Source organism: Vitis riparia, chromosome 12 (genome assembly GCF_004353265.1).
Source record: "Vitis riparia cultivar Riparia Gloire de Montpellier isolate 1030 chromosome 12, EGFV_Vit.rip_1.0, whole genome shotgun sequence".
In the NCBI taxonomy this organism is placed as follows: Eukaryota; Viridiplantae; Streptophyta; class Magnoliopsida; order Vitales; family Vitaceae; genus Vitis; species Vitis riparia.
The window spans coordinates 11,432,322-11,457,163 of record NC_048442.1 but is presented as its reverse complement, the minus strand read 5'-3'; the positions used below and the strand labels follow the sequence as shown (position 1 = coordinate 11,457,163).

The 24,842-nt window shown below is 40.7% G+C and overlaps 1 protein-coding gene across 1 annotated transcript; it reads right to left on the bottom strand.

Moving 5' to 3' along the window:
- Positions 1-768: 768 nt before the first annotated feature.
- On the bottom strand, positions 769-1,842 carry LOC117925969. Its single transcript, XM_034845067.1, has one exon. The coding sequence runs from the start codon at positions 1,840-1,842 to the stop codon at positions 769-771; it is 1,074 nt and encodes a 357-aa protein (XP_034700958.1).
- Positions 1,843-24,842: the final 23,000 nt, after the last annotated feature.

The window sequence follows — 24,842 nt, the reverse complement described above, 5'->3', positions numbered from 1 at the left end:
TTACTAACCAATGTGAGAACTTGAACCTTCCACTTCATTTATTGGAATTTACCCTTCTTCATATAGAAGATTTTCCAATTCTTCAACATCTAGCTTTGCTGGCTGATTGTCATCAACTACCCAAAAATCGGTCTCATCAATGCATGCATAGTCAATGGGATCATAGATTCTTTTCTTGTTATAAAACCTAAAAAAGAAAAGCATATAATTATTCATAATTGTGAATAGAAGAATTTAAATTCAAAACAACTAAGAAAGCATTTATACCGATTTTTTAGACGCAAATTGTAATGAACGTATACAAGATCATTAAGCCTTTGATGTTCCAATCTATTCGTTCTTTTGGTATGTATACGTTCAAAGACACTCCAATTCCTCTCACATCCAGAAGATGATGCGATTTGGCTCAATATTTGAATGGCCAACTTTTGTAAATGTGGTGCACTGTATCCATGTAGCCTCCACCATTCATCTAGTTACCATTTCACATTAAAAATAAGAAAAAAATAAAACACATTAGCAAGTTTAAAATATTAAATAGTAATTAGATAACTAATAAAAAAGAACAAACACACTAATAAATGAAAATAATATTTTACCAGGTTGAAGTACTTCACGTGAAGAATAAGCAAGGTCTCTTCCAAAACTTCCCAATCGATCACGAAATAACCTCATTTCATTCATTGTTTCAAGCTTGCCTTTCAGAACTTTTTGATCAATAACATCCATGACACCTCCAATAACATTTGGCTTCTTACAAAAGTTTTCCTAATCATATTGGAAACATGGATTCAACCAATAAGCTGCTGAATGAATGCTTTTCTTTAGTTGTTGATCCCAACGTTGCTTTATGATCTCTGTATAAGGCTTGTATAGTCTTTCGCTATAGTTAAACAATTTCTTGATGCCCAAACGAACCCTATACATGCCTTCATACACATATCCCATCGAAGGCCTCTCATCACAATCAACAATACGCAATAAACACATTAGTGGAGACATAAGATTCACAACAATCAAACAATCATTCCAAAATCTATTATCCAAGATGATGGAAACTGCAACTTTGCTTTTATAATCCTTTGAATATCTAGAGTCCACAAAGAACTTACTAGTCACCAAAGCTTGCAAGTCATGTTTATGATCATGAAGACTCTTGAGTGCAATGAAAGTAGTAGCAAAGTGAGTTGCACCAGGTCGCAGAATCTCTGTCCATCCTTCCTTTTTTCTTAACCAACTTAACAAAGCAATATGATTATACACAAAAATTGTCACCTTTGATGCACGTCTTACAAGTTCAGCAACATGGTCTATCTTACCAATATCCTTAAAGAACAAATTAAGATAATGAGCTGCACAAGGTGACCAATTAATGTGTTTATGCTTCTGAGAAATCAATCTCCATGTGGTCACATAATTTGCTGCATTATCAGTCACTACATGAACTACATTGAGTGGACCCACCCATTCAATCACCTCATCAAATAACTGAAACAAATTAGTTGCATCCTTGACAATGTCCGAAGCATCAACAGATTTCACAAACGATATTCCTTCAGGACAATACACAAGGAAGTTGATGAGTGTTCTTTGTCTATTATCTGTCCAACCATCACCCATTATTGTACACCCAACTTTTGCCCAAATTGCACGATAAGAGTCCACAAGTAACTGAACTTCCTTCTTGGCATCCTTTAAAAGATTAATCCGGAACTTATAGTAATTTGGACCCTTATATCCAGGACCAATTGCAGATATAACATCCAACATTGGCTTGAAGTAGAAGGAATTCACAATATTAGTAGGAATGCATGCATCATAAAAGAATCTCCCAACCGCCATATCTGCTCTTCAAGTAGCTTCTTTCCCAGCTAGCACACTCCTCATGGAAGGTTAAGCTCCTTCAGTATTTCTTGGTGCAAAATACTTATCCACTGTTGATTTTTTCCTTTTTCCACTACTAGCTGCCATAGGACTTTGCATTTCTTGAACCTCTTCTTCACCTTCTGCCATATCCCCTTCAAATTGTGACACATTGGGACCATAAGGATTTCTATTTTCATCTGCTTCTTTGGTTGCTTTCTTAGCATTCACAAACTCTTGCAAAGAATTTTCCATGAGAAATCTGACATCAGGTGGAACCGATTTACATGGACCAATATCTCCTTTCACTCCAGCAAGATGTAGTTTTATTCTATGAATACCTCCACCTTTTGTAATCTTTTTACAATACAAACAAATAAGAGCTCTCCTTCCATTTCCATATCTTTCTTCAGAAACATGTTCCCATGCAGGATCGGTCTTACTTCTATTGATTCAGAATGGGTAGTTGAATCTTGACCAGAGGATGGAGTCAAGTTTGATGCCATTTTTTATTTCCCTATCAAATTAAAAACAAAAATCCCACATCAATCTAGAGAATGAAAGTCATCAACAATTTAATGATTTATAATTAAGTCATCAACAATTTACAATCACATATCACATATTAATAATAGTAAAAAATACACTTTTTCACCTATGATTCCTTAGATAATCAAACATCAAATCATTATCACATTTTAGGCACATGAATCTATGGTTGAGTTGCAATCTAATATCATAATGCACAAACTAGGATGACCTTGTTTAAGGTGGACAATCTCCCAAAGAAGTGAGAAGTTTAAATGTTTGTGGTTTTATATTTTGTTTACAATTGTAAATTCAAAATCTACCATTACAAAATTCAAGAAGAAAGTTAACATGAACACTGGATAGATAATCTATGATTCTATACATAAATTGGCACAGAGTCAGAATTCAATTAACCTCAGGTACCAAACGGGAATGACATTACGAATTAACAATAGCAACATTTACTTCATTTAATATTCAAATTAAAAATAAAATTTTAACAAAAAAAAAACCCAACGAAAAAGCAAAGATCCACAAAAAAAAAAATATTGATTATTATGTATACAGAGACCAGTTCAGTCGCCGATCGGATCTATCAAGCATAGGAGAGAAACCAAACACCCCAACTGTTGTATAATGGAAACAAACCGAGAATGAGCGCTTGACGAGGAGCAGGGCCAAGGAGGTTGCGAAGAGAAAAGTGGGTGGGCTGCCGGCGGGACTTTTGTGGCTTGTGGGCGTTGCGAGCTGCCGGCGGTGCTGCTGTGGGCGTCACGAGCTGCCGGCGGTGCTGCTATAGACGTCACGGCTGCAGTCGTGGTTGCCGTCGGGGCTGTTGTGGGCGTTATGGCTGTCGGCGGGGCTGTTGTGGGTGTCGCGTTGACGGCGGCCGGAGGAGGAAGGGTTGGAGGCTTGGAGGTTGTAGTCTGGTTTTAATTTCCTTATATAAGCAACCAAAACGACGTCGTTTTGATGCTGTTAAAAAAAAATTAAAATCATTTGAACCGGCTGGTTCCCTCAGAACCGGCCGGTTCGTCTGGTTCACCGGTTGGACCGCCGATTCAAGCGGTCCAATCCCGATTCGATCTCCATCTGGTCTAATGACCGGACCGAATCGGAACAGTGACCGGTCGGCGGTCCAACCGATCGGACCGGCCGGTCCGGTCTGGTTTTTAAAACCATGCTCTTGAGCTACAATTTAGGGCATCGTATAGGGTTAGAGATGTAAAAAAAAAAAAAACCATCTTTAATGGAGCCTTGCTGCCATCAAGTCAGTTTTTATTGACGACTTCAATAATGCTGGATAGAGTTAAGAGATCTTTTTTAATAGAGTAGTACCTAGGATCAGAAACTGGTGCTCTTTCCATAATTACACCTTTGATCAATGGAAGTGAGCATCGATCAGCGACCTCCCTTTTGCAGGCTGTAGATAACTGGTTAAGACTGCTGAAGAGGTAACAGATGGAACTCATGATGAGCAGGAAAACATAGAAACTAAGCTACAGAAGAATCCAGAAGTGAACTGTGGGAAAATAAATGAATCAGCTGAAATTTTGAGCAAGGATTTGAAACTTCACAATGAGTGGCACTAAGAGAATCAGATCTAGAACTGGGCTTTAATTGCTTCACCACACTTTCCTACTAGCAATGCAAGTTGTGATTTTGAGAAGCTAGAGTTGGGTTGGAATGCCTTTACGGATCAAAATTATACACTCAAACCCTGTGAACATGGACCCTGAAATGAATACGGTCAGTTATTTTCTAATCAGGCCTGCAATGCACAAAGGTCTCTTCACACAACCACCAGCAATGCAGTTGCTGCCAAACCTCTAAGCCTCATTCCGACAATGGCCACTTTGGTGCACACTACCCACTTCCTTCTGCACCTCTCATGTTTTCCTCATGATTTTACATGTTTTGAATTATGTTTTCAAAACCATCTTCATCTAAATAAATTTGGCTTTAAATAATCACCTTCGGACACTCTTTAGGCAACAAAATCCAAATTTCAATAACCTTTTGCTGTCATTTTCCTTTTGGTATGCCTCTTCACCATTTTCTTTGATTTTCAACTATTTTCTTGATCTTCTCAATTTTTAATAAGCATGAATAAACCTCATGATTCCAAACAATGGAATTCATAGAATCAATTCATGCAAAATTGATTAGGGCTTTGGTGGGGCCCGACATTCATGATATTTTCCTCAATATTGTTTGTTTGATATTTTATTGATTGCATTTCCTCTTCGTGAATACATGAATTTGTTTTATATTTATTGTTGAGCTACCCATGTTTTCTATAGAAGTGTGGATGCTCGCTAATCAGGTACGCTCTTTCTACCCCCAACTCTAAAATTCTATGAATGTGTATATTATCGTGAGCCATGTCCATGTTTGATGTCATACTTGATTACTTTGATGCTTGTTTGATTATCTTTGATAAAAATGCATGTTATGTGTCATATTTCCAAACTAACCTTTTGATGCCTTTTGATGGCGCTTAAGAAGCAGTTCAGGTACGCACCCTAACTCTCCTTTATTGTAATTTGATCTTGTTTGGCATGCTATTTTTTGAAATCACCTAGCCTACTTAGGTATCTATAATTAATCAGTTAATTGTCACATCTCCCTCAACTTAGTTAATAGAGACCTTTATAGGGCTTAGAGGGGTGCTACCGTTTAGAGGTACCTTCTTAATAGGAAACCTGATCTCCGGACCTAGACTAGGGTTTTTCAAAGACATGCTTTTTCCAAAAATTATGCAGTCACATTTTAGGGTTTTTCTTTCTTGTTTTATTTTCCCTTTAAAATAAAAATAAAATAAGTGGTGACTACGACTTTTTTCCAAAATTAATTTTTCACAAATAAAAAAAACGAGTCTCACCGATCAAGTGGGAACACATGTGAAAAATGCGGGTCCACATAAGTGGCGACTCCAAACAATACCGTTCCTCACTGGAACGAATTTTTCAAAACTCAAAAACTAGTTTTCCCTTTCATCTTTAAAATAACGAGTTGCGTCGGTCGATGGATCAGGTGAGGGTCCATAAATTAGCGACTCCGCTGGGGATCGAACCCAGAATCTCTGGTTTCATAAGAGGATCAAACTTGAACTTGAGTTAGGTATATTGAAGCACATGGTTCATTGACCAATTTACTCTTAGGCTTTATAGGTGACTGGTGATCACTTACTTGGTTGGTATTTGACTTGTACTTCTGATGAGTTGTTGCCTATGTGTTCACCTAATTGGTTGTGGCATGCTTATTCGTTGTTGTTGGTTCTTGGTTTTGTGTTTCATGATAGGCTTAGATGATTAGCTTTTGTGTAGATTGTATGGTAGGGTATCTCTTTGCGCATGACTGCTTCCTGAATGACTGCCATTTCTTTGCTCATGACTACTCGTCGTTTGTGTTTGAGGGGTGCGCTTGTATCCCCTTATTTCCGAATCACTAGTCTTGGTCGACTATTCCTTATTGGTTTCTTGAATTGTTTGGGAGTCATTCCCAACTGTTTGCCTTCGACCAAACTAGGGGTTTGGAATAGGGTCTGCATAAGGGCTATATCGATGTTTGGGAGCACTATGGAGATGACAGATATCCGAGCAATGAAGACCTGTATAGCCCTAAGCTAGATTTTGTGGATACCTGCGTGGCTAGAGTGTCACTTTGATTGTTGGTTAGAATCATAGGTTGTGTATCCCTTTTGTGGGTACTGTTATCTAACTTTTAGAACTTGCCTTTTCCCGTCATTGGCATTTGAGCCACCTTACCCCTGAGGTATCGCCATGTCAGAATCCCGCTCCTGCCCATGGAGCCATGTATTAGATTAGTTGTTAACATCACATGACAGTTCATTCCCTCGGAGGATTTAGTCGTGGGATTACATTACATAATTGATTTCAAGACTGGTAGTCACGGGGATTGACATACCCTTTTTCTTTTATAGGATTGTTGATTGAGACCGACCTGGGTTCTCGAGCTTGGATCAGGGTCGAAGGCAGACTTCTTAGAGAATCAGACTAGTATAGCCAGTCAGGACAGACATCAGTTTAGAGAGATATGGACCCACAGTATGCTACTGTTGACTAGTTGGTAAAGATTGCAGATACCATGGCGTCACTTAGAGATGCTATTTTAGGACTGGGTCAGAGGATTGACTGGCACTAGGCCCCACCAGTACTGATTCAAGGGACCACCCCACATGATTCTTCCACACCCCACTACCACCACCATTTGGACCTACCATACAACCGGACTACATAATCCCACCTCCACCACCACCCTCAGTTCAGTCAGCCCCACAAGCAGGGGCCTTTGTCTTACATGGTCAGACTGAGACTACGCCACATTCTGTTGTGGCTCCTACACAGGTTACAGATGATACTCAGGCCCGCATTAAGAGGATTGAGCAGAGACTAAGGTCACTGCATGTCACTGATGGAGTTGTGAGTTGGGATGGGTATGATGACTTGCCTGTTGAAGCTTTGCCGGTTTAGTTCTGCATGCCAGACATTGAGAGATACACGGGGATTGGGTGCCCCCGTATTCACTTGCAGTTGTACAGTGCTGTTATGAGCGGGTATAGGTTAGACGAGACACAAATGATCATGTTGTTCCCTCTGTCCCTGAGTGGTGCTGCCCAGTGGTGGTTTGCTTCATTGGACCCTTCACGACGCCGGACATGGACTGAGCTGGCATAAGAGTTTCTCAAATAGTATTCCTTTAATACTGTAGTTGATGTATCCCGGAGAGAGTTAGAAGCCCTCAGACAGAGGCCGGATGAAACAGTTACCTCCTTCATCTCCCATTGGAGGGAGAAGATAGCACAGATTATTGACAAACCCTCAGAGCGTGATCAGATCAGTATGATTATGCGCAGTCTTCAGCCCCGCTACACTAAACATCTCATGAACTTTCCGTAGACAGGCTTTGGCTCCTTAGTGCAGGCCCTCTATGGCATCGAGGAGGGTATAACTAATGGATTATGGACAGATTCTTCTCCCTCAGACTCAAAGAGGAAGAAGCCGGGGTCAGGACCTAGGCCATCAGATGTTGGCACCATTGGTATGATGGGGCATAGGTCCCCGCGTCGGCCTCAGACTCAAAGGCAGTTTTCAGATACCTCTTATCAGATGATACAACATGATCAGTACAGGCCATCTATTCCCATTAGGCCATTAGGGCCTGCTTATCTACATCCATCGCCACAACCAATATATGCTACACAAGCATTCTAAAGGCCACCCATGCAGTTCCATCAGTATAGAGCACCACCTCCGCTAAGGTCAGCTAGATAGTCCACACAACTTGGGATGCCATTGAGTAGAGCATTTCAGAGATTGGTTGAAGGGGGATTGATTGCCCTGTTACCGCCCTGACCATCACTATAGCCTAACCTACCGAGATTCAGGACAGACCTTCACTATGCTTACCACCAAAGAGCGGGCCATGATACAGACAGTTGCTCAGCACTGAGACATGCTATATAGGACTTGATTGATCAAGGTTTGGTTGATTTGGGATGACCCGCAATGACCAAAGACCCATTACCTACTCATGACACTAGAGTTGTATCTCCACCCCCAGGGGGAATCCATTTGATTAAGCACACAGAGGGTGATGTATTTTATGATGGGATGGGATGGAGAGGCTCCTTAGCTGATCAGTTTGTATAAGGATTCAGACTTCATTGGATATACTTCTGACCAGCAAGTCCCTAGGCCATTCAGATTGACCCCAGATAAGACTCCCAGACGACCTTCAGTACTACCAAGGTATTTGTAGCACGCGCCACCCATGACGTCTTTCCTTCTGTTCCCTGAGGGGTATGGGCCCGCTTGTAGAGATGTTCAGATAGTCACACGGAGTGGGAGAGTAGCTGATTACTACTCAAAAAGTGCTATTTGATAGCTTATAATTAATCCTTTTAAACACTTTTGAGTAGTAGTTAGTGCCTTTTAACCCAATTAGCATGTTAAGGCCCCTTTCAATCAATTCTAATCAAAATGTGTAAGTTTTGGTGTTTTTGTTAGTATTTTGATCACCAAAGCATTATATGATTGAGGAGAGTTTTATGGAATCCTTGGAAAGAAATGGGAAGCTCAGAGGCATGAAGAACCAAGATTTGGAGCTCCATAGCCCTTTGCCAAAGTCGTTCAAAGCAAGCAAAGGAGAAAAGCAAAGAGGAAAACAGAGTGAAGAAAACAGAGGACAGCAGCTGCAGTCTTCCTTCGCACTTTTGGAGCACTTCCCGAAGTCCATTTTCTACATGCTATATACCATTTCAAAGCTCAGGAAGTCAAGAATCCAACGCTTCAAACCGTGCATGATTTGGAGCTGAAACGAGGAAGTTATGACTTTCGGAAGAGAACTGCTCCAGGTATGCGAAATTTTCGCATACCTTCTGAATGGTGTGCGAATTTCGCATACCTCCTGATCAGGTGTGCGAATTTCGCACACCCCTATGCGAATTTCGCACACCTGTGCGAAATCTCCCCTGTTTTGCCGACTCCACACGAGATCTTTTCTTTTAGATATTTTTGTATAAATTTCCATTCTTCTCCTTGTAATCCACCAATCATAAGATTTCTTAGCTAGGAAGGATGGAAAAGCTTCTCTATTTATACTCCTTTGCATCCGTTGAAACAAAAAGAGAAATATATGTAATATACCCATATATATGTGAAATTGACGAACAGAGCACTTGCTCTGTTTCTTCTTTATATTCTTGTTTTCTCTTTAGTTTTCTTTCTAGCCAACCAAACTCTGAGGATTTTTCCTCAGAGGATGAAAGGCTAGGCTCTTCGTCTCTTGGAGCTAAGGTAACCGGGTAAGTTTCCTCATGCATAAATTGGAAGTTTTGTTGTTTTAGTTTTTAATGAAGAGAAAGTGTGACCCGTTAATGGTTTTTATCTTTTTAGTTAACTTAAAACTCCTTTAAATCACCTGGGCCAACACTTGGTAAGGCAAGTGATCTCCATCCATGGAGATTCACTAGTTTACCCCTTGCGAGCCTCTGGGAGGTGGTTTGAAGGTAGGATTTTCTATAATTGCCAACACTTGGTAAGCTTTTGGACTCCAAGGAGACATCCATTAGTTATCTCTTGCGAGCTTTTGACGGGTAATCCAAGGTTAAAGATCATCTTGAATGGCAAGTGCTAGGTGAGAGGTATGAGTCATTGCAAGTTGCATCAGTGAGAGGGATTTAGTGTTTGAACCCATTAATGGGAAGCATCTGTACAACACCGGTTGGAGAAGGAACTATATGTTAATTCTCTAATGCGAGGAAAAGAAACAAGTGACCGGAACTCCCTTTTTGTATGAGGAATCTGAGCCTAGTGATCTAAACTCCAAGAAACCTTTTCTTTGTAAGTAAAATCAGTTACTATTTTTGGTTAGTTTAAAACCTTTCCTTTTTCATTCAAGCATCTTTATGTTTTCCTTTAAAGCTAACCTTGAAATGAAAATGCACCAATTCAGCTTTGAATTAGTATCATTTGTGAAGTGAAAACCCATCCCAGTGAACGATCCTAGAGCCACTATGCTATAGTAGCTTTGTCTTTGCTACCCTAGTATATGGTGTAATAGGTTATAAATTTTGTTGATTAATCCCTCAATCAAGGAGCACCAGCTGGACACGAATCAGCTGAGACACCAATTAGGCATGAATCAGTAGCACATCCTCCACTTCTCGATAGGCCATTTGCTGGTATAACTTCTAGAGAGGAGCTTCAAAGAGAGGACGACGAGATTTTATGCCAGTTGTGCACTACGTAGGCTCGCATATCCATTTGGAGCCTATTAGCCTCATATAGCACACATAGAGATGCATTGGTCAGAGCCCTTGGCCAGATTAGAGTTGATACTGCTACCACCTTAGAGGGGCCGATTCACTTTCTAACAGCTGATAGGGCTACGTGCATTGTGTTTTCCCACGATAACTTGCCACCGAAGGGATCAGGTCACATTCGCCCTTTGTATATCAGTGTTGCATGTTCAGGCCATCGAGTGCTGACAGTCCTGCTGGACAATGACTCTACCCTAAATGTTTGTCCTTTGGCTACAGCCATTGCCCTTGGCTTTTCTCCATCTGATTTTGGGCCTTCTACACAGACCGTCAGAGCTTATGACGGGACTTAGAGGACAGTTATAGGTACAAATACTGCACATGTTATGATTAGGCCAGTTAGATACTCAGTGCTTTTCCAGGTTCTAAGGATTCAGTCATCCTTTAACCTGCTTCTTGATCGTCCTTGGATTCATAAGGCTGGTGCCATACCATCTTCCCTTCATCAGAAGGTGAAGTTCATACATGAGGGTCGCATTATCATGATACAGCCTGACCGGGTTTACCTTCGATGAGGTTCAGGTTGTCAATTTAGAGGATGACAACAGAGATATGGTACCTATGTTATTCTACCAGTATAGTAGCATCTTGGTGCTTAACATGATGAGGGGCATGTATTATCTGCCCGGCTTGGGATTGGGTGGCCGCCAGCATAGACCACGCGAGTTTACTTTCACAGTTGATCATGACATACCTTATGGGTTAGGTTACACTCCTACGAAGGAGGATGCACGTTACATAGCTCGACTGTGCAAGGACAGAGTAGGGGCCCGCTTGTCTGGGGTTCCATATGATTACCCCCTTCACTCGTACACCTTTCAATTCATTGATTACTTTGTTAGAGGTTCAGATCATGCACCCCACATAGAGAGGATCACTTGTATTTTAGAGGCTGTTGAGATTCAGGACCTCCAGCGGACCTTAGGGCAAATGCATTTGGGTATCGGGATCCCTTAGACACCTGATGTTATGACAGTTACACCCCTGTAGCCTGATCGAGCTAGCATGTTCTCCGTATGCTTCCCGGAGGCAGTTTCTGATTATGATATACTTATGGATACTGTGATTGATGCTGATGGAGTGACTCTACCTGATGCTTGTACCGACGAGATGGACATGATAGGATTAGTCGTATCCTCGATGTAGTCCCACACGGTCCCCACTCTGATTTCGATTTGTTCGAAGTTTCTATGATTGACACTGATGATGTGACTCTTTATGATGCTTGCACAGACGAGATGGATATGATTTGCACTGATCGTATTCTGGATGCAGCCCTGCATGAGCCTCGTTCTACTTTGGATATGTTTGGGGCTTTTATGCTTGAGATAGATGATGATGACCCTGTTGCTGTTGTTACTCCTGATGTTATTACTGTTGAGGGAGCGTCTGATTCTGTGATCCACCTATTTCTTTTGACACCATGTCCGGGTTTGTCACCCGCTTTGATGATGTGATTGGTGGAAATAATAATGATATGAGTGTTTTCGAGTATTCACCCGTGTCACTGCATTTTCTTTTGATTGTATCACCGACACCCACGACATATACACATGATGTTGATGATATGAGAGGCCCAAATGACCCATTGAGTGATCAGTCGGATTTGGATTCAGATTCGGAGGAAATGAAAGTAACACCTGTTTCTGGTAGCATTGAGTTGGTAGATTTCAGGACCCCTGATCAACCCAGGGAGCTGAAGATTGGCACCTCCTTATCTCCTGACTAGATGAGCAGACTGATAGACCTACTTAGGTCATATCTGGATGTATTTGCATGGTCATATGAGGACATGCCAGGCCTTGATCCCTCTATAGTCCAGCATCACTTGCCATCCTACCATATGCTAGACCAATTAAGCAGAAATTGAGAAGATTACACCCTCGATGGAGTTTGCAGGTTAAGGAAGAGATTCAAAAACAACTCAGTGTTGGTTTCCTGTCAATAGTCGAATATCCTGAGTGGCTGGCTAATGTCGTTCCTGTTCCTAAAAAGGATGGCAAAGTTAGAGTCTGTGTTGATTTTCGAGATCTAAACAAGACCAGTCTTAAGGATGATTTTCTCCTCCCACGCATCGATATGTTGGTTGATAGTACTGCAGGGCATTCGATGTTATCATTCATGGATGGGTTTTCTGGGTATAATCAAATTTTGATGGCTCTAGAGGATATGAAGAAGACTTCTTTCATCACTGAGTGGGGTACTTACTGCTACCGGGTTATGCCATTTAGGTTGAAGAATGCAGGAGCCACCTATGAGAGAGCTGCTACTATTCTATTCCATGACATGATGCATAGAGATGTTGAGGTATATGTGGATGACATGATAGTGAAGTCTCGAGATAGGACAGATCACTTAGTAGCCTTACAGAGATTCTTTGAGATGATCAAACAGTTCAGATTAAGATTGAATCCCGAGAAGTGCACCTTTAGGGTAACTTTTGGGAAATTGCTGAGGCATATCGTTAGTGAGCGTGGTATAGAGGTTGATCCGAAGAAGATCAGAGCCATACTTGACATGCCTGCTCCGACGACTGAGAGATAGATCAGAGGCTTTCTTGGCAGATTATAATATATCAGTTGTTTCATTGCCAGATTGACAGACATATGCGCTTATCTTCCGTCTTTTGAGAAAGAGCCAACCTACAGTTTAGGATGATGATTGCTAGTGCGCTTTCGAGAAGATTAAGGAGTGTCTCCTTTCTTCTCCAGTTTTAGTACCGCTTACGCCAAGGCGCCCTCTACTTCTGTACTTGTCAGTATCGGACATTGCAGTGGGATGCATGTTAGTTCAGCTCAATGATTCAGGAAAAGAGCGAGCCATTTATTATATGAGTAAGAGGATGCTTGAGTATGGTGCAGATACATTATGATTGAGCGCCTCTGTTTGGCACTAGTTTCGGCCACCAGAAGGCTGAGACACTATGTGACCGAGTATTCCATATTATTGGTCTCACGATTAGATCCATTGAGATATTTGTTCGATAGGCCTGTTTTGACTAGTAGGCTCACAAGATGGTTAGTGCTACTGACAGAGTTTGATATTCAGTATGTCAGACATAAATCAGTAAAAAAGAGAATTATTGCAGATCATTTGGCTTCTTTGCCAGTATATGATGATAGACCGGTTAACGATGATTTCCCTAATGAGCAGTTTGTCTCAATGACTAGTATTGCAGGATGGCGGTTGTACTTTGATGGTGCCGCCAATCAGTCAGGGTTTGGTATTGGCATTTATTGATATCACCTCAGGGTGATCATATTCCCAGATCAGTCCGGTTGGCATTCTTTGATCATCACCAACTGATGAATAATGTTGTTGAGTACGAGGCATGCATTACATGTCTAGAGACTACGCTCGATCTTGGAGTTAGACAGTTGGAAATCCACAGGGATTCCAACTTGGTTATTCAGCAGACTCAAGGTATCTGGAGGACTCGGGATGAGAAGTTGAAACCCTATCGTGCTTATTTGGATTTGTTGGCTGATAGGTTTGAGGAGTTGAGATATATATATCTGCCTAGGGCAGAAAATAAGTTTGCTGATGCACTAGCCACCTTAGCTTCTGTTATTGAGATCCCTATGGGAGTGACAGTGTGACCATTGTTGATTGAGACCAGGTCCGCACTAGCTTATTGTTGTCTGATTAGAGATATCGAGGATCAAGATGGACTACCATGGTACCATGATATTTATTAGTTTCTGTCATGTGGCGCTTACCCTGAGTCAACCACTATCAAGGATAGGAGAGCGTTGAGGCAGTTAGCCACTAAATTTGTGATTTGTGGAGAGTCATTGTACAAACGATTGCCCGATGGCCTATTATTGTTATGTCTAGACCATGCCTCTACAGATCGAGTGATAAGAGAGGTTCATGCAGGAGTTTATGGCCCACATATGGGAGGACACATGTTGGCCCGAAAGATTATGAGGACAGGTTATTTTTGGTTGACCATGGAGGCAGATTGTTGTCAGTTAGTTCAAAGGTGCCTAGAGTTCCAAATGCACGGTGATCTCATTCACATGCCACCTTCAAAGTTGCATGCACTCACATCCCCTTAGCTATTTTCAGTATGGGGCATTGATATTATTGGAAAGATCTCACCCAAGTCTTCCAGCGGGCACGAGTACATTTTAGTAGCCATTGATTACTTCACTAAGTGGGTGGAAGCCGCTTCTTACGCCAAATTGATAGCAGCAAAGGTAGCCAAGTTCATCAAATCGCATATTATCTACCGATACGAAGTCCCTCATGAGCTGATCTCAGACAGAGGGGCACATTTCAGAGGCGAGGTGGATACATTGGTTCAGGAGTATGGCATTCAACATCCTAGATCGTTTGTGTATAGGCTGTAGACTAATGGGGCAGTTGAGGCCGCTAATAAGAATATTAAGTGGATTTTGAGGAAGATGGTTGAGACTTCTCGGGATTAGTAAGAGAAGCTCCCTTTCGCGCTATGGGCTTATCGCACTTCTTTTCGTACCTCTACCGGAGCTATGCCTTACTCCTTAGTGTATGGTATGGAAACAGTGCTACCTGTTGAGATTGAGATAGGATCTTTGAGAGTAGCATTAGAGCAGTAGATATCCAAGACCGAGTGGGCTTAGTCTCATTATGATTAGCTTAGCCTTCTAGATGAGAGGAGATTGAGGGCAACAAATCATGTTCAGGCTTATAAGAGGAAAATGACCTGTGCATTCAGGAAGAGGGTTAAGCCTAGGAAATTCTAGAAAGGTGACCTAGTTTTGAAGGTCCTTAGGGGATTGATCAGCGACCTTAGAGGCAAGTTCAGACCGAGTTGGAGCGGGTCGTATGTTATCTGAGATTTGACCTGAGAGGAAGTTGCCTGATTGACAGATTTGGACGAAAATCAATTTTCAGAGCCAGTCAATGTGGATCAGCTAAAGAAGTTTTATGTATGAGATCATGGTCAAAGGATGGGTGGCCATCTTTTTTAGTAGCCCTATTCCCTGTTGCACACCCACACATTGATATATCCCATTGTTAACCCGTTGAGCCTCACACGATTCATTATGACCTATTCATTCACTTAGCCTTGCATACCTTTTCTCATGTGGGTTGAGAGCCTTCTCTTGTGCGCTTTGCATTTATTGTCTGGATCGGTGAGTATTGTGAATCCATTGTGTCATTGTTCATTTGTCTCATTTTTGGGTCATTCATGATTTCTTCTTTCCTACATTGTGCATCTTTACTTTGTCTATCTTTGAGTTTTGTTTCTATCATTTCGATTCCTTTCGCTTCTATATTCCCTTATGTGATGATGACGAGCTCTCGTCCCAAAGCTGCAGGTTAGGCTTGTCACACCCTTCGCTCTACCCTTAGGTTTTGATCCAGTAGTTTTAGTTTGAAGGGACCATTTGGGTTTGGGATTTGAGGTACATTTGTTAAATCATGCTGGTATGGCCATTGACTTATTTTGTCGGTTGCTCCACAAAAAAAAAAAAAAAAAAACTTATGCTTGTTTAATGTTAGTATCATTAATATTTGGGTTTTGCATGGTTTGTCGATAGTATCACGACTTGATTATCAGATGTCATTTTGGGTTTGAGAGACTTATTTTCTTCTTAGAGTCGATGAGAGCATTGTACGATCCTTTTTTCCATGGATCTAGGAGACATATTGGGAGTGAGGTTTGGGTTTCCTTTGCACTAGGTTCCTTGGATCATTATCTATATCACCACTCTCGTCATACAATGACTTGCTTCGATTTGGTGTTCATGGGATGAGTTGTTCATCATTATCACACATTGCTACACTTTTATCCTAGCTTGTTTCTTCATTTTCTTCTACGCCAATTCATCATTCGTCTTATCCCTTTTCATCTTCTTTTATCCTCGTCGATCGTTGTCTCGCTTCATGAATGACGTGTTCTTTGGTGCATATCACCTGTCGTTGGACATTGTTCATTTGGGTGTAGGGTTGAGTCACCTTACTCACATGGTCCTCCGATATTTGACATTGTGCACATAGAGGCTTGGCATTATATATTAGGTATTTGGGCCTTTGTTCCCTGTCGTTTCATTCACCTTTTACCCCTAGCCTTCATTATAGTCCGAGTCGTAAGACCACCATGAGGCCATGAGATCTCGTGTTTGCTTCAACGCATTTCATTCGGACAACCTCCGTCTACTGATTAAAGTACGGGATGCCGACAGGGCTTTATTTTTTTAGGGATATCGAGGATCGCATACTGCTTTTCCGTTTTGTCTCTTCGCCTTTGATCCACGATCAGAGACAGATGATGCAGAGAGTCGAGACTGTCTAGGACCCTCTCCACTTGCTGGTTTGTTATATTCATACTAGGGCATACCCTTATCCTTGCATGATGGTATTAGTTCTTACATTGGGACGCAGGCAGCCCATTTCACCAGGTGACGCTTGTCATCAGTGTTTGAGTAGGCCCCCACATTCAACTTGGTTTCTTCATACAACAGCTTGCTTCTGAGAGATGGCCCGGGATCAGATTCATGCGTATTCGTCGACCCAGTGGGTTTGCACACTGGGGCATACCCCATACTTTGTCATGTTCGCTTATCCAGACGATTGGGTCTTTAGTGATATATTTTAGAGTTGTTTTTTTATCGAGGCACTTGCATATCAGATGTACACACTAGGGCATACCCCCTATCAATTTTTTTTGTGGATATTGGATGTTGCGGAATAAAGTCGATGTTGTTGATTACTACTCAAAAAGTACTCTTTATAGCTTGAAACTAACTGTTTTAAACACTTTTGAGTAGTAGTTAATACCTTTTAACTCAATTGGCACATTAAGGAACCTAGCAAGGGTTACTAATCAGTTTTTGGCAAGTTTCGGTGTTTTTGGTAGCTATTTGATCATTGAAACAAGCTAAGAATGAGGGAGAATTTTGTGAAATCCATAGCAATGCAAGTTGAAGCTCAAATGCATGAAGAATTCGAGCTTTGGAGCACTTCATAGCACTTTGAAAAGCTTGGCAATAGGTTGCCAAGCCAATTAGATATGCAAGGAAGAAAACCAGAGGAAGAAATCCAACAACCAGCATTTTTGCATGGCTACCCGAAAATTTCGCATAGCATGCAAAATTAAAAGGAGGAGCAGCTGCATGACTGAAAGCAGGACTGAGTGAAAGACAATTTTGCACACTGTGCAAAATTTCCACACCATGCGAAACCATAAGAAGTAGCCAAAGAATTTTGCACACCATGCGAAATTTCGCATGGTATGCGAAATCTTCCTGTGCATCGACTCCGTTAGATTTTTGTCTCTAGATATTTTATGTAATTTCCTATTTTCTCCTTGTAATCAACCTAGATATTTTATTTTATATTTTTTTGTATTTTTTTGGTAACATCTTTGGTAGAGGAGAGGGAGAGAGACAGAGGAAGACAAACAAAGGGATAAAAATCATTGAACACTTGTAAATTCCCGTAGAAGAAATATATAGAGCTTTTTACTCTACCTTTCCTTCTCATTTTTGTTTTCACTTTTCTTTCAAGCAAAACAACCTTTGAGGATGATTTCTTTGGGGATGAGTGGCTAGGTTTTACGTTTCTTGGAGTGAGGGAAGCTAGGTGAAGGACCTGAATGCAAAGGTGGGAGTTGTCCTTACTTTAAATGAAAGTAGTTGTTAACCATTAATGGTTTTTAGTTCAAGGTTTATCTTTAAATTCCTTAAAATCACCTTGAATGGTCAATACTTGGTAAGCTTTTCAGATTCTACGGATGCTTATTGTTAGATCCATGGATGTTTATTAGTTATCATTTACGAGCCATTGGAAGGTGGTTCAAGGTGAGGGTCTTTAGTGTTTGAAACCATTAATGGGAAGCAATTACCATTTTTCATGAACCCTTTGGATCAAATCTTAATTTCTAAACACAAAACCGGTTCGGGAGATAACCATCCTTTATGTTATTGCCCCCAACGGGAGGAGAAGATCCGGAATCTCCCTTTTTGCCTAAGGAACTCGATCCTAGTGGCCTAAAGCTCCAAGAGACCTTTTATTTGTAGTTAACTTCACTTATTATTTTTTCTTAACTTAAAATCAATCTTTGCAACCACAATTCCATTTTCTTTAAAAGCTAATTTTCATAAGGAAAAACACCATTTTATTTCCTTCACTAAAGTCAACTGTACGATGAAAACCCATCCCTGTGGACAATCCTAGAGCCACTATACTATGTTAGCTATGCTACCCTAGTGAAAGGTGATTTAGGTTTTATAAATTTTGTTGATAACACCCATCTGGTCTAGAATCAAATGGCATGACTGCAATGGGGATGAATCAGTTGCTCTAGGAATGAATGTTTGTGATGTTTTCAGCTCTCTGACTTTGACCATATGTACGGTTATGGGATTCTAACATGGTATAGATGTCTTAGACTAGGGCATAACCCTTTCTTTTCACCTCTAGTCACATTTCTGAGTTGTCCTACAGGGGCATACCTCCTTTCTTTCCATCTTGTTAGTGGTGTTCTTGTTTTCTCGCTTGTCATTTTTGGCATTTTTTAGACGTCACAATAAGGCATACCCCTTCGACTTTCGTGATTAAGATGTTTGATTTCTTGCTTATTCAAATCATGTAGTGGCGTTTTCATGTTTGTATTGGGGCATACACCCTCTTTCTTTGTGTTGTTGTGCTTGGCTAGTCTTTTTAGGTTTTTTGGTACTCACCGGAACCCTTTCCCGGTACTCACTGGGACCCTTTCCCGGTACTCACCTGGACCCCTTTTTGGTACTCGCACGAACCCTTATCCGGTACTCATCCGGATTCTACCCATTCTCGTACTCGCCAGGACCCTTTTTCGGTGCTCGCTTGGATTCTACCTTTCCAGGTACTCATCTGGACCCTTTTCCGATACTCGCCCGAATTTGACCCTTTTTCGGTACTCTCCGGACCCTTTCCAAGTACTCGCCCATACCCTTTTTAGATACTCTCCCAGACCTTTTCCCGGTACTTGCTCGGACCCTTTTCCGGTACTGGCACGGACCTTTCTCTGGTACTTGCCTAGACTTTTCTTCGGTACTCGCCCATATTCTACCTTTCCCAGTACTCACCCGGACCCTTTTCCGGTACTCTCCCGGACCCTTTTCCAATACTTACCCGGATTCTACCCCTTTCTCGGAACTCTCTTAGATACTTCTCTAATACTCGCCCAGACCCTTCTCCGGTACTCACCCGGATTCTACTACTTTCTGGTACTCGCCTGGATACTATCTCTTCTTCGGTACTCACCCGGATTCGATCCTCCATTTGTCTCGTATTCTCCAGTACTCGACCAGATATGATCTCTTCTCCGACATTGTGCCTGGATTTTCTTGGGTTCTTCGGTACTCGCTCGGACTTGATCCATTTTCCTTTAGTATACTCAGGCATTGTGTCTGGATCCCCTAGTCCATTCAGTTAGCATGACTTATTTCCCTTAGCCTTCTTTATTGTTGTGTGGGGACAAAATTGTTGGTCATTTGAATTCTTCACTATAGTTCATTTCACTCATTCATTGCTTGCAATTTGCACTCACGTTTCACTCGTTCATTCACTCTACTGAAGAGAGACATATTTGTAGACCCTCAATTTTGTCATTCGACACTTGCATTTATCTTAGGGGTGTCACATGCACCCAATTTTTTTCCGTATGGCACTGCCATGGCCACCCTTTTGGGCTTGATAGGTTTTTGAGCCTTGTGTAGGTTCATCTGCGGTCCAATGTAGTGCGAGTGTGTAGTTCATTTTGGATTGCCGTCATGGTCAATTCCTTAGTTGTTCACATCATGCTAAAGAAAGAAAGTGAGGTCCCCAAAGTTTCAGTTCAGCCCGAGTTCATAGGAGCGGGTTCAAATACAGAGCACTTGGGATTGTTTCGATCATATCTCCCTCATCCGAACTTGGAATCATGCACCATTTTTTTATGGACTCCTTGTTCTTCAAGGAATATTCTATCAAAATTTGAAATTTTTTATCAACCGGCTCGACCGGTCCCCAAAATTTCAATTCAGCCCGAGTTCATAGGAGCAGGTTCGAATATGGAGCACTTGGGCTTGTTTCGATCATATCTCCCTCATCCGAACTCGAAATCATGCATCGTTTTTTTTATGGACTCCTTGTTCTTCAAGAAATATTATGTCAAAATTTCAATTTTTTTCTCAACCAGCTCAACCGGTTGGCAATTGGTTCAACCGGTTCACTGGGCCAGCTTGTATAAAGCACTAATTTTGGTGATTTTGGAGCCCAAATCCTATATGACTTGGGCCCATAAGCTCCAGATCGGTCTTGGGAAATATTTTGGGTCCATTTTAGGCTTTTGTTCAGGTTCCTTGCAGCCCACCACGAATCCATATGGATTTTTGGTGGTGAAGCAAGGAAGTAAATGTGGAGAGAGAAGCTCGCCTAGTGACTGGAGGAGTGTTTATGGGTTGGTTTCCGAGGTTGATGGGGGCATTTTCCAGAACTGAAGGAGGGAAAAATGAAGAGGAAAGTGGGAGGAGCAAGGGTTCTGGTATAAAAAGCCAGAATGGAAAGAGAGAATGACTTTTTCCTTTGCATTTTTTCTAGGGGGAAAAAACTTTGTCCAAGTTTGGTGAGGGGAAAACAATATGGTAAGCACTGATTCCTTTCCTTTTAGATTTGCTTCTCTGTTTAAGATACTGTAGAAACTTCTATGGCTGTTTCAACTAAGGAGTGTTTGATGATTTAGTATTGTTTCTCTTTGCATCATTTTGATCTATTTCCCAGTTCATAGGTAACTGTCGCATGGTTTCATTTTTTTTATGTTTGCTATGGATGTCTGATTTTGGGTTAGCTTTGATCAGGAGTGGAGGGGAGTGACCTACTTTTGATGTGTGAGTAATAGGGTCATTGCCTTCATTAGTTTTGGCTTTGGTTGCAGGTCATTGTGACCTCCTGATTGTTAAGGGAAGGATTCTTGTGGCCTTAGTTTTAATAAGGTTGGGTGGCTCGGGCTTGGCCTTCTACAAGGAACACATTGTATTGCTTCAACCGGTTCTCTCTCATTTGGGCTCGGAATTGAACGCCATTTTTTTTTTGGATTACTTATTCTTTGAGGAATCTGCTGTTAAAGTTTCAGAATTTTTCTCAATCAATTGAACCAGTTGGGAACTAGTTCAACAGGTCCCGCTAGGTAGCCCTGTTTAATAAACACGTTGTATTGTTTTGGTCGTTTCTCTCTCATCTTGGCTTGGAATTGAGCGCTATTTTTTTTTAATTCCTTATTCTTTGAGGAATCTACTGTTAAAGTTTCAGAATTTTTCTCAATCGGTTGAACCGGGTGGTAACCGGTTCAACAGGTCTCACTAGGCAGCCTCGTTTAATAAACAAGTTGCATTATTTTGGCCATTTTCCCTCATCCAGGCTCAGAATTGAGCACCGTTTTTTTTTTTGGATTCCTTATTATTTGAGAAATCTTTTTTTAAAGTTTTCGAATTTTTCTCAATTTGTTGGACTGGTTGGGTACCTGTTTAACAAGTCACGCTAGGCAGCCCCGTTTAATAAACACGTTGCATTGTTTTGGTCGTTTCTCCCTCATCCGGGCTCAGAATTGAGCGCTGTTTTTTTGTTGGATTCCTTATTCTTTGAGGAATCTTATGTTACAATTTCAGAATTTTTCTCAATCGGTTGAACTGGCTGGTAACCGGTTCAACAGGTCTCGCTAGGCAGCCCCGTTTAATAAACACGTTGCATTGTTTTGGCCATTTCTCCCTCATCCGGGCTCGGAATTGAGCACCGTTTTTTTTTTTTTGGATTCCTTATTATTTGAGAAATTTTTTTTTCAAAGTTTTAGAATTTTTCTCAATCTGTTGGACTGGCAGGGAACCGGTTCAACAGGTCCCACTAGGTAGTCCCATTTTATAAATATGTTGCATTGTTTCGGTCGGTTCTCCCTCATTTGGCTCGGAATTGAGCAACGTTTTTTTTGTTGGATTCCTTATTCTTTGAGGAATATAATGGTAAAGTTTCAAATTTTTTCTCAATCAGTTGTACCAGTTGGGAACCGGTTCAACAAGTTATGCTAGGCAACCCCAATTTTAGCATGTTTTGACCCCCATTTTTGTTGTGACTTAAGCCCTTAGGCTCCAAGGCACTTGTGGGCCACCTTTAGGGTCAGAGTTTGGTCTGGTCAGATTACATGTGAGCCTAATTCATGGATGGGAAGAATGTGGGTTAAGCGAGCATGGTTTGGTTTGATGGAATTTAGAGGGATGTGTGCAAAAGAAAGCAAACCATTTATTTCATTTCGACCTGCTTCTCTCCTTTGTGGATATGAGATTTGATGTTTGATCGAGAGTGCATGTTGTATGCTTGTATTACTTGCCTCACATTTTCCTTGTAGCGCATGGTTGGGGACCACAGGTATGCACTTCGGCTTTGGATAATGAAATTCACATGAATGCTTGGTGCATGATTGCTAAGTATATTTGTTGTGCATTTGAGCTTATTGATTGACCTCTTATGCAGCGCTTGGCTGGGGATCTCAGGTATGCACTCTAATTTTGACTTGTTGAGTGTATGTGCATGCTAAATACTAGGCGGGTCTATGTGATTCATGTCATTTGTTTAGCCCAAGGTTTGTTTGATATTTGACCCATATGCTCCCATATACCCAGTTCATTAGTAGAGACCGAGTTCCGGGCCTAGAGGGGTGCTACCTCACGTGAGGTACCTTCCTGATAGGTAACTTGATCCCCGGACCCAGAATCTAGTTTTCGTAGACCGCTTTTTCCTTACTAGAGTCATGCTGGGGTTTTTGTTCTTACTTAAATTTTTCCCATTTAAAAATAAAAATAAAAAGTAAGTGGTGACTCCAAACAAAACCGTTCCTCACTAGGATGAATTTTTCAAAACTCGAACACTAGTTTTCCCTTTCACCTTTAAAATAGCAAGTCGCGTTGGTCGGTGGATCGGGTGAGGGTCCATAATCACTTATCAAGATTACCTCTCAAATCCTTGAGTTGTAGATCCCACTTATTATATGATCAAATGACATATGCTAGCTCCAAGAAGCATATGTCAAATTCTTGTAAATGAATTACTATGACCATAGATTTCATAATCACATGTCCTTTTGGTCACCTAAGGCGACACATTGTTTGAATCCCATGAGATATCATAGTGCCTCTATTGAGAATACCTATTGCCACCAACTTCTATTAATAGTGACCTAATCCATAAGGATATATGACCACTTTAGAGTCCCACCCATAGGTCAAAGCCTCATATTGATTTTGGCATAGGCTCAATATTCTCCCAAGGTTAAGAGTCCATGCAGTATAGTAGCTTGGTAAATCATGACAATTGATAGCCTTGCGTCATGATTCACTATAGGTCTTGTCAAGTATGCATCACATACACTAGTACACTCACCATGGAAAACCCATCCCGATGGCCAAGACAAGTCATCCCTCCAATTAGGAGGTGGTGCACTACAGTCTCTACTAGATTGCCTAAATCCATGAACCGATTGTGTACAATTTATCAACTTACAAGAAACCCATGACTTGTATCTTCTATGCAACTCCTAATGCACCCAAGTCATGTACAATGTAAGAGAAATGAGTTGAATGCTCAAATCAATGTCAATATACCAAAGGGATAGCAAGGGGATAGTTAAGTCTAACTTTGTTACATCATGTCTTGCTTTTTGAGGCTCAATCCCAACATCTTCAATAGATAAGAATTCTAACATGCAATTATTGTTTACATTTCTCATTTGTTGCTTTAGATCTGTTTATTTAATGGACATGACTTTTCATTTTGAACATTTGGGTGCTTTGGAGATTGTAGTATCTTCAAAAGGTAAGAATTCTATCTTGTTTCATATGGTAATATTTAAATCTCACTTGGCATCAAATAATGCACCGGCATACATCAATGAACCACGTCTTGGATGGTATACCTCAAAATCATTTCAGACAAATGTTCCAAATAATTTTTAAAAATCCAAGGTGAGAATGTTCTATTTCTAATTATGCTTCATTCATTGGCTCTAAGGTTCATTTGAAATGTAATTTAAATTATATTTAACCTCTTGTATTCATTTTTCAAACCTCTTGCCTTCCTTTTAATGGGTATGATTAGATTGTTTGTGTTTGTTGTTATTTGTTTGAATATGGTTTTAAATTAATTTGTAGAGTATGCCTTGGTCTAAGTACTTAATTTTCATAACATAACATAGTTTCTCAAATTTTAAATAAAGCTAAAAAAAAAAAAAAAACAAAGAAGGTGTTTGAACAAGGATGACAACTTCAACTAGTTGGTGCCTAGACATATATAATGTTTTATATAATGTTATATCATGTGGAATTAAGTTGAAATTTTCCTCTCACTTTTTTTTTTCCCTTTCAACAATCTAAAATTCTTCATGATATTTATTTTTTCTTTAGATATTTGTATTTTAAAACAATTTTCTCTATGTATTCTAGGGAAATACATGTAGATGTTTTTAAGATCAAGTGAGTACTCAACAACCATCCATAAATAAAGAGAACCATTTGGTTTTTTTCTCTTTAAAACAAAAGCTTCAATAAAAGAAAATTGGAAGATTAGAGAAGGATAAAACGACTCATTATTTTCTTCTATGATATCA